Source organism: Megascapheus bottae, chromosome 4 (genome assembly GCF_031878675.1).
Source record: "Megascapheus bottae isolate mThoBot1 chromosome 4, mThoBot2.hap1, whole genome shotgun sequence".
In the NCBI taxonomy this organism is placed as follows: domain Eukaryota; kingdom Metazoa; phylum Chordata; class Mammalia; order Rodentia; family Geomyidae; genus Megascapheus; species Megascapheus bottae.
This window is the reverse complement of record NC_143512.1, coordinates 27640531-27655433: the sequence shown is the minus strand read 5'-3', so window position 1 is coordinate 27655433 and position 14903 is coordinate 27640531. Positions and strand designations below refer to the sequence as shown.

The following is a 14903-nucleotide window of genomic DNA, read 5'->3' as shown; positions in this document are numbered from 1 at the left end:
AAACATATACTGCTCAAGAGAAAGCCTAATTATATTACCTTTCACACTGTATCATTACTATTATTATTTTATGTATGCTGAGTTCTGCTCCACTAGAATATAAGCTTCTTGTGGACAAAATCATCTTTTTTCCCATGCTCGTGACAGACCTTTAAGCACGTTGTTTAATAACACAGGTTCACAAATAGAGATTAAGCTCAGTCAACTGTCATAAATATCTATGTCAAAAATGCCAAAAATGTCTAGGGAATTAGGCCGCTTGATTTTCAGTCCTGTTCAGAGTAGATTCCTGTGTGATCCTGGACCAGACATTCAAACTCTCCAAATCTATTTTCAATCTGCCAAGTTATCAGAATGCGGACTAAAGAAAACATCTCATGGAAAAAGTACATAATAGGTGTTCAGCTGAATATAATGTTTAGCACACAGGGCTATTTATTAAATACTTAAGGTCTTCTTTTACTATAAATATTCCAGGCAACAAACCAGATGTTAATATGAAAAGTTGAAATTTTAAGTAGTTAAAGTAAGGTGCCATGCAATTTTATATGCCTGAAACTATAATTAAATAAAGAGATCAACTCTGGGACAGAAATCTCTCCTTCCAGAATTTTCCAAAAAGGGTTCAACCATCAAATGGGAAGAGCCGATTCTTCTGCAGTAAAACACGGCTATTCTGAACCTAGGCCAATTAACGGAGGACAGGAGGACACCACGCAAGCTAACAATCTCCCTTTCACATCCCTTTCACCCCCACCCCCCTGTGCACTCAGAACCCCTAGAACCCCACCTAGAACCCGAAACTTCTCAGTAGGCCCCGCTCCACACCTCCCGGGGCACAACACACCCTCCCTGCACGAGCAAGGACGAGGCGACACGGAGAGGCAGGCCAGGTGCGTCCGCGGGGAGGCCGTGGGGACGCCCCGGGCCCACACCTCACCGGAGGCGGTCCGGCCCGCAGCCCCGCCCGGAACCGCCCCGGCCAACTCCGGTGACAGACGCGCCGCCACCTCACCACGGCCCGGTTCACTCCCGTCTCGCCCAACACCGAGCTACGCTTGCTGGGCGCAAAACAAACATCCCCGAGGTCCGACCTTGTTCCTCTCGCCAAATATCATTTCTCTAAACTGCTTGTAAGCTCCAGCTTCTGCAATGACACGAACAGGAACCCACCTGGGATAGCTGCGACCTGCCTCAAATGCCAAGGCTGGACGGAGGGCGCATGCGCTTTTACCTGGTATCTCTCACGTGACCAAAAGTGCTGTGGCGGGGGCGGGGCGGCAGGGATGAGGAGAGATTTAGTCCGTTCGGTATTTGATGAAAAGGTCTGACTGCGTGTTAAGGCCTGTGCGCATGTGCGCCCTCTGAGCCTTCTGGGAGTTGTAGTTCTCCGGATGATGTTCTGCGTTACTGAACGGTACAGAAAGCAAATTGCAAGTTCGCAGTCCCGGCGCTCCTCAGCCGAGGAGAGCGTTCCAGAGGCGGCGGGTCCCGTGGCCGCGGTGCGGAACCGCCACCTGCCATGCTGCTGCTATGGGTGTCGGTGGTCGCAGCTTCGACGCTGGCGGCGCCGACGCCGCGGGTGCTGACGTCCGTGCCTACAGCGACGGCGATCGTGTCCCCGACCCCCAGGGCGGTGAAGGCGAAGGCGGGAAAAGTCCAGGCGCCTAACGTGGTGCTGGTCGTGAGCGACTCCTTCGTGAGTACCGGGAGGGCCGGCGGCAGCCGCGGCTGCGGGTCTAAATCCGCCCGGGCTGCCTGACAGCCAAGTCCGAAACACACTCGCTGCACACACCTACACCCCGTATACACGTGCGGACGTGTACACCGCCGCCAATAGAACGCCTGCTGGTAACCTCTTTTCTCCAAGTCGCTTCCTGACGCGGGCTGGCCTCGAACTCGTGCCCGGAGCGGTCGCCCGCTGCTGTCTCTGCCTCCCTGGTAGGGAGGAATCCGGGTGCCCACAGATCCATCAGGATCGTTCGTGTTTTACCACAGCGAATAAACTTTTAGTTTGGTTTCCTTGGGAAGCTTTCCAGAAGACATTTGCCAATTCGCCTAAGTTTGCAAGAATATGTGGATGGGAAATGAAGAAATTAACTTCATTTTTGTTAGGAAGGTCTCTAGTCCTGTGGTGACTTAAATCTACTCCCTCATACATCAGAAGTTCTGTATATGCGAATATATATATATATATATAATTTTAAATTTGAGTAGAAACTTGAAGAATGATCTCACCGTTTATTTTCTTTGTGAAACATGAGTAAATTTCTAAATTTGCCCACCTTAAAAGTTCTAGAAATACGCCCCCCAATTGTTGGTTTCTATTCAAATCTAAGAGTCTGTTGAGATATCCACACATATGAAAATAATCATTATTACAAATGATGGTGCTGAATGCACCGAAGAATTTCTTAATATATTCAAGGATACAGTCAAAACACTCTTCAAACTAATTTGAAAGCTTCTCTCTGTGGTTATACTATACCAGTGTAGTAAATAGATTCTTGAGATTATGATTTGTTGTTTTTATAGCTCTAAAGCAGTAAGACATGGGCACTTAAACCAATATGAATGCTTTTGTTTGCAGGGGATACGGGGGCTTGTTTTGTTTGTAGTGCTGGAGTTTAAACTCAGAGTTTCATCATTACTAAACAGACACTGTAGTGTCTTGAGAAACACCTCCAGCGAAAAATCTTAAAACTACTATAATAAAACATTTATGATGTCTTGAAATTTCCCCAAGGGCATTTGCCAAATGAAGAAAAATTTATTCAAGAAAATCTACTAAAACAGCAAGAGTACATACATAACGTTGAAAGCATAGCTTGAAAGAGGTAACTGTAGCTAAGAAGACAAAGGCTCCTTTTTCCTCTTAGTGTAAATTACAGGTTGCTGTAGCTCATCAGGAGTGACAACTACCAGCATTTCTCATCTCCAAATCCAAGCTGAAGAGGCTAAATTTCAGGTGGGCAGAGCTGAACTAGTGAGGGTTCATTTCCGCCATTCTATTCACATTAGAGGACAGAGGCTCTATACCAGGAACTAGTGCCTCACTTGTCCTTTTTCCAACCTAGAAGTATAACAAAGATTTCAATAGGAAGTACAAGCTGAGACAAGACAGACTTCTACAAAACAAGCAGCAAGAAGGAAATGAGGACCTTGGCATAAAGTAAGGAAACAAGAGAATGGAAAAGCAATAGAGAAGAACAGATGAAACCTAAATTTGATTCTTTGTAAAGGCTGAGAATATGACAAACTTTTAGCCATATTGCCAGTGACAAAGCGGTGTGTGTCATTGATCAAGTTGCACAGTACTGACATTGGATGAATTAAAATCCCTTTATACAACTAGTTAAAGATATTTTTTAAGACAAAAGCCCTGAATTGCCAAAAGCAGAAAGAAAAAAGCTGACATTGCCTTAGAGAAATAAAAGAATTATATGTAAATTTACATTCTCTTATATAAAAGATTACAACTGTATGTCAACAGATTAGATGGATGAAATAGCTTTTGTACAGTTATATTGAAGTCTTCTGCTACTGTAAATTGTATGATTAAAGTTAAGTAATTTTCTTTTTTAATATAATTAGTGTTAAATTTCTTTATTCCAGGATGGAAGATTAGCACACCATCCAGAAAGTCAGGTAGTGAAACTTCCTTTTATTGACTTCATGAAAATGCAAGGCACCTCCTTTCTTAATGCCTACACAAACTCTCCCATCTGTTGTCCATCACGAGCAGGTATGGACATGCTTAATGGACCTCCAAAATATATTCACAGTTTAAAAGATTATTCCCAAAAGTTTAATATTAAAGTCAGATTTAACACCTAGTAAAAGTATTTTGACATGAAATGTGTTCTAAAGTATGTACTGAGGTTATTCGAATTTTATTTTTTTAAGATAAGGAATTTTGGTTATCTAAGATACTGATTATGTCTAAGATCTAATTGTATGTTTCTTTTTAATTTCCTGTGATTGGTGACTAAGAATTTTCTGACTAACCAAATGAGGAAATACACTCCTAGAAGAGTTTTATTTCCAAAGAAACTTGCCAGTAACAATATTACTTTGGTGGTTGTTAAGCAATTAGGATTTCTCATTCTCAAATCTGTCCAGAGCTTTATCTCTTCCTCATCTGTCTCTTGTCACTTCTGCTCCCAACCTTTTTTAAACATTAATTTAACAAGTAGTCATAGTTTTAATTGCAAAATGCCAGTGGCAATTATCCAATAAATAAAAATGAGAAATCATGCTTGTAAATTGTGTCTATTGTCTGACAGTTACTTTCCTTTTCTTCTACCCTTCTCTTCTACGATTATCTTCCTTGAAACCCATTAAAGCATTCAACAATATAGTTTCGACTGAAGGTTACTGAGATGAAATTCTCTGCAGTTACAGGCTCTTTCACCTACATTTTCAACATCGTGAGTTACAGCATTACCAACAAAAAAAAAACCTAAACTACATTTAAATTGATTTTTTTAATAATGAAAGCCCAGGCATATTTAAAAACATTTTTGTGCTTTTTTTTATCCTGTGTTGAGTAATGACTTGAAATCTGATCTTCAGTGGACTGTTAATATGAAAAGTCATTTCTTTATCTACAAAATGCTGTGCATGCTGTGTCCCTTATCGCATAATCAACACAAAAAGTGATAAAAAGAAGTTGAAAAAGTCTCCAAAATTGAACAGATAACAAATTGCTTAAAAGAAAAAGAAGGGATAGTAATAACAAAAACAAATATTTAATTGCACTTATTATACTTGACAATAATCTAAGTGCCTTATATGTGTTAATATAATTAACACATTATAATTGTAATTAACATAATTCTAAGAATATTCTACAAGGTAGATACTCCCATTATCTCTATTTTTCAGGTGAAAACTAAAGTATGTAAAGAGTTAGGTGACTAATCCAAGGCCACTCACTAACTTCAATGATTGGGATGCAAACCCAGGTAATTCCCTCCCTGAGCCAGCTCTCAGAAAGTATTTTTTTAAGAAGAGGACAGAAAGCTTATTCCAACCTACCTTGTGTGTACAGACATGGGAAAAGAAAAAGAAGCATCTGTTAATTCAGCAGTCATAGAAAATGAGTTAATTTTTTTTTATGAAGATAAAGTGATAGGACAAGGAATAGGGAAAATCCTTGAAGATGCAGGTGAGAAAAAGTCGATACTTCAGTTGACTGATTTATGATTTAGAAAATTAACCAAAAATACTTTAGAGATTGCATTCCTTTTTTTAAATCTTTATTTGAAAAGTGATGAGCAGGGGATTACAGTTGCATAAATAAGATAATGAATACATTTGTTTTTGAACTGTTACCCCACCCTCATTTTCTCCCATTTACCCTTCCCTACTTTTCTCCCCAACCCAAGTTGGGAGTTCATTTCCAACATAGTTTCAAGTGAGTATCAGTGTCACTAGGTTATCATTTGTCCTGCTGTTTCTGTGATTCCCTTTCCCTTCCACAGATGGAATGAACTTATATACAAGACACAAAGTACAGAAAACTAAGAGAAATGAAAAAAGACAGGACATAATATAGGACATAATAAGAACTTCTTGTTTCCAATTCTTGGAGTTCATGTTGATATGCTTTATTATATATGTTCCTATGTGCTTACCAATTGGGTTATTGTTATTGAGATTCCCTGTTAAGAATATCATAAACACATTCTAGTTGTTACAAATGAGGGAAATCATACAACCCTCTTTTCTTTGGGTCTGACTTTGCTTAATATAGGGAATGGAAAGACCTGAAAAAGATTATATTAAGAGACCTAGAGATTGCTTTCATAACCAAAAATGGCTAAAGCCATGCAGGCTTTGTATTTAGTCACAGCTTAAATACCTTAACCAACTTGACTCCTCAGCTCCAGTCAATTCACATATAAAGTAGTAATTCCTTGCCAAGTTTTCCCATAATAAGATGAGATAATAATTACAAATGTCTGATAAGTTCAGTACGTCCCAAAGGTATATTTTATTCTAGAACATGCATTCTAAACTAGTATATTTCTCTTTCAGAGTACTTGCCTTAATTATTAAAAGAACTTGCTAAACACAATCACAATTTCTTTGTTTTCCTTCTAGCAATGTGGAGTGGTCTCTTCACTCACTTAACAGAATCTTGGAATAATTTTAAAGGTCTAGATCCAAATTATATAACATGGATGGATGTAATGGAGAAACATGGTTACCAAACACAAAAATTTGGGAAAATAGACTATACTTCTGGACATCATTCCATTAGGTAAAAACAAACAAAACAAAAATAATCCTGAAGATTGCTCCCTGCTGTTAAGCATTCATTTTTTTTGTTTAAAAATATACATGTAAAACATACTTTAAATTATATAAAAAAGTAAATCCCATTTCCTCAATTGTGTTAGTTTGGATAAAACATCAGCATTCAATATTCTTTAAATGTTAAAATTGCTAATTTTCTTGTTATTTTGTTTTCTTTAACAGTGAAAGTCTACAAATACTATTTGTAAAAATGTTTAATTCTTATTATTTGAAGTGGGTTCTATAGTATAGTAACAACTTTATCATTTATTTTACAGTATGATTTTTATGCCATAATCTACTATTTTCCCTTTTAAGTTCTATCCAGTTTTTTTTTTCCTTTCATTATAGTAAACCCTCAATATTCAGGTAGTTAGTTTGTCTGGAGGTATAATTCCATGGTAAAGCATATACTTCAACATGCATAACACTGTATACTCTGTCCTCAACACTGGACAGAAAATAAATCAGGCAGCCAAGCATTGTGGTTTAAGAGCAATGGTCTAAAAATAGATCGCCTATTTTTTGAATTCTAGTTTTCCTGTTTGCCACTAAGGTTATAGTATTGTAATCTTGGACACATGAAAGCTAACTGAGCTTTATTTCTCTAGCATATTCATTCACCAAGCTACTACCATCTCTTGCCTAAATTATTGGAATATACTTATCTCTCTGACCCATTTTCTAAACCTACCAACAGGTATCTTTCTAAAATACATACCTAACTGATCACATAATTTGTGTCTCAAAACATTCTTCAATTGCCAGGCTCCAGTGGCTCAGTCCTGTAATCTAGCTACTCAGGAGACTAAGATCTTAAATTTTTAAATTGCAAAATCTGTAATTCTTAAATTGCAATTTAAAGCCAGCCCTGGCAGGAAAGTCCATGAGAATCTTATCTCCAATTAACTACCAAAAATAAAGCTAGAAGTAGATGTGTGTTCAACTAGTAGAATACTATCCTTGAACCCAAAAGCTCAGGGGTAGTACACAGGTCCTGAGTTCAAGCCCCTAAACTTTTACAAAAAAAAAAAAATCCCAAGTCTACATGGTTTGTAAGGCCTTACATCTAGCCCCTATCTACTTAATCTAATTTCATATCACTCTCTCATCCACAGAATACACCTGATCTTTTAAACTTTCTGTAATTAAACTTTTTTTGGACTACTGCACGTTTGTCATATGAAAAATCTACTTGTACTCTGTCCTGGGAATGAAAAGATAATACATGTGGCTTTGAATCAGCAGAGCAAAGCTGAGTGTCCAGCTGCCCTGCTCCCATTCTTGTAAATCTGGGCATGTTATTTGACACTTCTCTAAGTTTCAGTGTTCTTATCTGTAAATTGGAATTAATAATCACTACTTTATTGGATGTTTGAGTTTGATCTGAGATAACGTAAAGGATTAAATAATATAAAGCTATAACAGTGTCTAGCTTAAACATTTATTGCAGGTATATTACTGTTTCAATGACATAACCAGAATTAGAGGTTAACATTTGGGTTACTCCTTAATTTACTAACATGCTATACATTTCTAATTATTTCATGAAATCTCACTAGTTTCACTTTAAAATATTTCCATCCATGTTGTCACAAATGATAGGATTTCATGCTGAATAGTGGCAGGTATATATAAACATCACATTTTCCTTATCCATTTATCAGCTAGTGAATGCTTAGTGATTCCATCTTACTACTGTAAATATACTTCAGTGAGGATCGGGGTGCAGATGTCAGTTTGATATACAGATTTTATTTTCTTTGAATCCGTACCCAAGTGGTATAGCAGGATCATAGTTCTATTTTTATAGTCATTTTTTTAAAGAATTTCCACACATGGGCCGGGAGTTTGGCCTAGTGGTTAAAGTGCTTGCCTAACATGCATGAAGACCTGGGTTCAATTCCTTGGTACCACATACATAGAAAAAAGCCAGAAGTGGTGCTGAGACTCAAGTGGTAGAGCTCTAGCCTTGAGAAAGTCCAAGGACAGTGCTCAGGCCCTGAGCTCAAGCCCAGGACTGGCAAAAAAAAAAAAAAAAAAAAAAAAAAAAATTTCCACACAGACTTATATAGTAGCTATCCTAATTTACAGTCCCATCAACAGTTTTCTCCACATCGCTTACCATCTTTGTCGGTTTGGGAGGCTTTTGTTTTGTTTTGTTTTTCTTTCCCTGTGATATGGAGGTTTCAACTCAAGGGCTTTTGCTTACTAGGTAGGTGCTCTACTACTGAAACACACACTCAAACCTGTCTTCTGTATTTTTGACAACAGCCATTCCCTCTGTGTAGTTGTAGTTCACATTTCCCAAGTGTTGAGCCCATTTTAATGTACCAGTTGGCCATTTGTGTGTCTTGTCTTTATACGTGTCTAACTCTGTTACTCATTTTCAGTTGATGGTTTTCTGATTGAGTAACTTCTTGTCAGATTATAGTTTGCAAGTGTTTTGTCCCATACCATAGGTTGTTTCTTCATTCTGTTCCCTTTCTGTGCAGAGGCTTTTTAGTTTGATGTTCCATTTGTTCATTTTTGCTAATATATCTTGTGTTTAGAGGGATCTTTGCCAAAACAAAAAATCTTGGCCACTTTACGGGAAGCAGTTTCCCTGTGTTTTTCTTGTCATAGTCTTATGACTTACAATTAAGCCTACTTTGAGTTTTAAGACTGTTATCCTTTTTAGGAAATCAAGTTCATCCAGAGCAGGGTATAACTACTCATATTATGATTTATGATTGACTGTCCTCTATTCCCTGTAAGCTTTTTTTTTTTTTTTGAGGTTGTGGGGCTTGAACTCTGGGCCTGGGTGCTGTCCCTGAGAGGTTACCACCCTACCCCTGAACCACAGCGTCACTTCCAGTTTCCTGGTGGTTAATTGGAGATAACAGTCTCATGACTTTAGTGCCCGGTTGACTTCCAAACCACAATCCTCAGATCTCAGCCTCCTGAGTAGCTAGGATTAGAGGCATGAGCACCACACCCTGAAACTTCACTCTTATATGTGAAATGGTTAGGTTATGACCTTGTGTATCCTTTCTCTTTTTCACTGTTTTACCATGCCCTAAGACCAGCCAGTACACTGAGTACACAATTCAGTGGTTAGTGAGTGAATGGGTAAACGAATGAGTCAAAGAGTAAAAGTTTACTATTGCTTATGATTTGATAAATATGGCTTATGTTTGGCCCAGGGTCACAACACTTATTAGTGTGTGTGTGTGTGTGTGTGTGTGTGTGTGTGTGTGTGTGTCTTCAGCATAAAGCCTATGAAGTTTCAAATTTTTTTTAGTGTTTTAAGTATACTTAGCTTTTAGAAATTCTTTGTCTAGTCCTAATCCTCATACATCAGCTCCCCAAATACTAGGATTCAAGTATCTATCACCACCCTCTGCTCCAAACACACCACTCTGGGCCTGCTCTATTTTCAGCCAGAATTACAAGTTTCTTTATTACTGTACTACTTCCATCTGTCTTTTTTTAGGCATCAGGTGATCCCTTCTTATTGTTCCAGTTTAGGAACACTAATCTAACTAGTGTCTCTTACTATGTATAATATACTAAAACATACTGGGAACTCTACAGGTTGTACATTTGTTTCCTCTGTTTTCTTTTTTACAGTATTGCTGGGGTTGAACCTAGAGTACAATTGTTTCTTCTGGACAGTTGTTAACCAGGTATTGGTAGCACTATTAATAAAAATGCCACTTACTATAACACTATAAGCAAGTTATTTATCTATTTAGAATCTCAAGCGTCCCACAACTCTCAAAGAATTTCATGTTTGAGGCCAGTGTATGCTACTTATATAAGCCAACTTTGTCTCTCAAAAAAAATTCTTCTACTCTGAAGTTCTATACTTTCAGTGGCATGCCACTAAATAACATATAAGTTGATATTTATCCACACCTTCCCTTCACACAATATATACTATGTTTATATAGGTTTAAGTTCAAATTGGCTATATCTTCTTGCCAGTTAAAGTGGTTTGTTCCTTTGGGGTGTTATTTTTGTTTTTGTAGTACTGAGGATTGAATCTAAGATATATGCATGTACTTTACTGCTGCACTATATCACCAGCACTCTTATCAATTGAAAGGAAACATTTATATTTGTATTTAATTTATAGGGTGTTTCGGTTATTTTTGGTTTTTTACAAAATGTATTTGCAACATCTAAAATAGTCCTTCTCAACCAAAGGCAATTTTCTTTCCCTGAGAATATTACAATGTCTGGAGACAGTTTTGTTTGTTTTTGTTTGACATCACTGGGAAGTGATGCTGCCATCTGGTCTGTGATACCGAAGGAACCCCTCCATAAAACATTAGCAAGTCCAAAAATTCAGAGATTGAAAAATGATCTAAAACAGGCATTTTATGCTTGCCAGCATGGTCTTAGAATGCCATGCTTGAAGTAATTGCCTGCAATTTTAATCTTAAATTTATTCTTCTATATTCTTAGGGACCAGATCCTAAGAATGCTAGGATGTCAGGGTTTTTTTTTTAATTTATTTAAATTAACAAAACCAAGTAATATTGTTAATTTAGAAGTGTAAAGATTAGAAGACAATTTATTTTGTATAGAATCACTCAAAACTGCATTTCTAATGTCAACCATATTTCTAGTAAAGTAGTCTATAATTGAGCTGAAGAGCTGAGGGACAGTGCCCAGGCTGAGTTCAAACCCCACAACCCACTAAAAAAAAAAAAAAAATGGGTTGTGATGGCTCGTGCCTGTAATCCTAGCTACTCAGGAGCCTGAGATCTGAGGATCCCAGTTCAAAGTCAGCCCAGACACTAAAAAATGTGACTCATCTCCAGTTAATTTCTAGAAAATGGGAAGTGGGGCTGTGGCTCTAGGAGAAGGGTAGTAGCTTTGAGCTGAAGAGCTCAGGGATACCACCCAGGCCTAGTGTTCAACACCCATGAAAAAAAAATAATAATAAAAATAAAGTCATCCATAAATATTAAGATCAAAAGATGATCCTAATTTTAGTTATAATAGTAGAATCAGGTATTTAAACTCTCCATAAGCTGTTTTTTAAATAAGAATTGAGCTATGTGCTACATGCCAGATACTGTTTGAAGCTGTTTTAAATACAATAATAATCAAAATGCAATTACATTTAACCTCTAACAGTATCAGAAGAGAAATTAAACACGCTGCTATCTTGTTTCTCTAAGTTTAGAAAATGCAAAATCAAGTCCTCTGTCATGGTAATTATACATGTTCTCTGTTCATGGAGCTTGCTGTTTTTCTAAGCCAAGTCACGACAGGCAGGCTTCCGTCATCTGAAATAAGTGAAAAATAAAAACCAAGTTCCAAATGAGAAAAATGCTGTGGGGAAATTGTGAGACTTGAGCCTGGTGTTAGACAGCAAAGGAAAGGCAGTATTTGAGCCAGAATTCCCATAAGGAACAAATGAAAAGTAAGACTGTGAAGATTATGTAAGATCGTGAACGAGCTGTGACCGGTGGCTGCAAAGGAAAGCAATCGTGAATGGATAATGCTGTTCCTCCTGTCCTGTCAGGCCTCCAAGCCAGATTGACAAAGAGGAAGGCAGCTAAAAGTCAGAATGCTGACCACACAGCCCTTGTCCTCCTCTTTTAATGTCTGTGCATCACTGTATCCACTATTCTTTTATAAACTAACATTGTATATATACTTTCAGATCAATTTATCCATAATAAGGAAGAGTTTATTTGATTATTTTCCCACAATTGGAAAAGGCATTTTTATGTTGGTAGCTTGGTGTATTGTTTTGTTTTAGAACCCATCTTATTATCTTTCTTGATAGTAAATAAAAACTTGAATGTCAACTGTTTCCAAATTGTCTACAGTACTTTCAGAAATTTTACCTGCTCCCAGATATTTGGGGTAGCACTTAGTTTGCAATTCTCAACTGGAACATATTAGAGGCTGAGGTGGGACTTTGAATAGCCTAACATTATAGCCAGATGTGCATTTGCATAGTGAGTTTTAGATCTGTGAAACTTAACAGATTTTATAAGTAAGTTATAGTTCCAAAAAGGTTAAGAACCTGTCCTTTGGAGCAACCTCATTTACTTAAGAGGTGGTTTTAGGGGCTCTTAATTTAATATCTGGAGTATATTCTCAACATGATATTTTGTGATAGTGGAAGAGCTTGTGGTGTCTTATTATCTTTCATTCTGACTAGTGAAATATTAGCAGAAATAGTTATTGGAGCTATCTTAAGATATTAGTCTAACTTTTGTTTATCTGATGCTGGGGACTGAACACAATGGCTTATTCATTCTAGACAAGCACTCTGCCATCGAGTCACATTCCTAATCATGTCTAATATAACACTTTAATCACTTTCTGAAAACTTTCCTACATCCTCATAACATTTCTTGTTTTTTCCTCTAACAATTACTAAAGTTTAGTACATTAAATTTAGCTGTATATAACTCCTTCTATTACAACTTGAAGTTAATAAAAGTTCTGCAGTTTATTGCTGTAGTTTCAATGACATGTGAATACATTTATGTGGGTGTGGATGCGTCTTATAATTAGTAGCATTTTAGACTTGATGGGCTCCCATTAAAGTAGAACATCCCCTGAGATCAAACGCAGAACAAGAAGAAGAAATCTCTAAACAATGACACCCAAATAAGAAAGCACAGATTTATTTTTTAAGGGCATTAAATGAACCAAAATTTCTATAGGGAACAAATGAAAAGCAGGGTTTTGAAGATTATGTGAGAATTTCAATAACAAGCCAAGACAGATGGCAGAAAACAGCATGCACATTTCAGTGAATGACCTAAAATTTGAGAATATAGATCTATAGCTTTTATTCTCTAATAACTGTAATAACTTTACAATGGTTCTCTTCTTCTGTTTATCCTTGAACTTGCTCTGATCAAGAGCCATAATTATTTTCTTTCTTTTTTGTTTGGTTGGTTGGTTGGTTTGGGTTTTGTGTCATCCTCAGGCTTACCTCATGGCCTGGGAACTTTTTTGCTCAAGGCTAGCACTCTCTCACTTGAGCCATGGCTCCACTTCTGTGTGGGGAACATCACATTAGGAAACTGGGCCAACTTGCCTGTCGCCTGGTTGGGAGGTTTGGCTATGGTTTGTGATGTAAAATAAGGCTACCTGGAAACCATGGATTGGCCCTGCCGCCCTCTCTGACCGCACCTACCTCCCCCTATCCTGCCCACCTTTATGCTGATAGACTCCTGCTTCTTACTTTAGCCCCTTGTACTTTCTGCTGTGACAGTCTCCCTGGCGTGTCTGTGTCTTCCCTCTGGAGAGGGAGGGCTGGGTGAAGGCGGCCAGCCGGCCCTAACCTTTCTCGGTCTCGTTTTAGTTAGGGCGCGTTCCCCTTGCCGCTCCTGCTGGTCAGGGGACAAGGAGTGCTAAAAACCCCCGGCACTTCTGGACTTTTTTTTTTTTTGGTGGCTAATTGGAGATAAGGGTCTCATAGTCTTATAGACTTAACTGCTTGGCTGGCTTGGAATATCAATCTTTAGATCTCGGCCTCCTGTGTAGCTAGCATTACAGACTTGAGCCTCTGGTGCCTAGCTCCATAATTACTTTTAATGAAATATTTTAAGCACTTTTAATTTCTTTTGTTGTTGTTGTTGTTGTTGTTGTTTTCAGTCATGGGGCTTGAACTTAGGGCTTGGACGCTGAGGGGGTTTTTTTGTTTTGTTTTGTTTTGTTTTTACTCAGGGCTAACACTACTACTTTGAGCAACAGCTCCATTTCCAGCTTTCTGGTTGTTAATTGGAGATAAGAATCCCACAGACTTTCCTGCCTGGGCTGGTTTTGAACCAGGATCCTCAGATCTAAGCCTCCAGAGTAGCTAGGATTATGGGCATGAGTTACCAGCACCCTGTCCATTTTATTTCTTAATTGTTTTTGTCTTTTGTAAAAGGCTACCTTCTTTTTCTCTAAGTAGCTTTTCCATACCTCCCGTTGGCTCTTTGATTGATTATATTACACGGCATTTATCATGAAGACTGGCTCTGGCTTTTTATTGGTTTTTTTTTTGTTTTGTTGTTTTATCTTTTACAGTACTGGAGTGTGAACTCAGGCAGGCCTGTATTGGCTAAGCAGGCACTAACTATACTTCATGAGCCACACCTCCAGCTCCTGTGTTCTATGTAGTTGAGATTACAGGGATGTGTCAGTACACACTGCTTATTTGATGACTTCATATCTCACTCTTTTTTTTTTTTGCTTGAATTGGCCTAGAACCATTATCTTTCCTATCTTGAAGCTCTGGATTTCTTTTTTAGTGTCTCCTTTTCTGGTAGGAGACTAGAATGGACAGTTTCAAAAGTAAGACACTCGTGGGCAAGGAGTAGGCAAATGGAGAGGGTTAAGGTCAAAATCTTTTATGTACAAGTGTGAAATGGGACTATTGAAGCTTGCTGGGTCTGGCTTAGGATCATGATGCATTGTCTGCATAGATGGACATGTCCAAATGAAACCCCCTTTTACAAAGATCAATTATTATTTTTAAAGTAAGATACTTAACTGCATATGTGATAGGCAAGAATTTTCAGACTCCTTTTTGTACCTTTAAGAGAGCAATATGAAGGGGTTGAGACTTGGATTAAATAGTACAGTGCCTG

General features: G+C 38.0%; 2 protein-coding genes across 2 annotated transcripts in view; one reads left to right on the top strand and one right to left on the bottom strand.

The window, feature by feature from the left end:
* Positions 1–1255, bottom strand: part of Skic3 (SKI3 subunit of superkiller complex) — a 72614-nt gene extending 71359 nt beyond the window's left edge. Inside the window, exon 1 of the mRNA XM_090331610.1 lies at positions 1174–1255. The gene's annotated coding sequence lies outside the window, so the exon portion shown is untranslated. The remainder of the gene's footprint in view (positions 1–1173) is intronic.
* A 180-nt stretch (positions 1256–1435) lies between these two features.
* Arsk (arylsulfatase family member K) overlaps positions 1436–14903 on the top strand; it is a 31477-nt gene continuing 18009 nt past the window's right edge. The window contains exons 1-3 of the mRNA XM_090331608.1: positions 1436–1699; positions 3616–3745; positions 6109–6268. Of these exons, the coding sequence (XP_090187734.1) occupies positions 1523–1699; positions 3616–3745; positions 6109–6268 (467 nt within the window). The 5' untranslated portion in view covers positions 1436–1522. The remainder of the gene's footprint in view (positions 1700–3615; positions 3746–6108; positions 6269–14903) is intronic.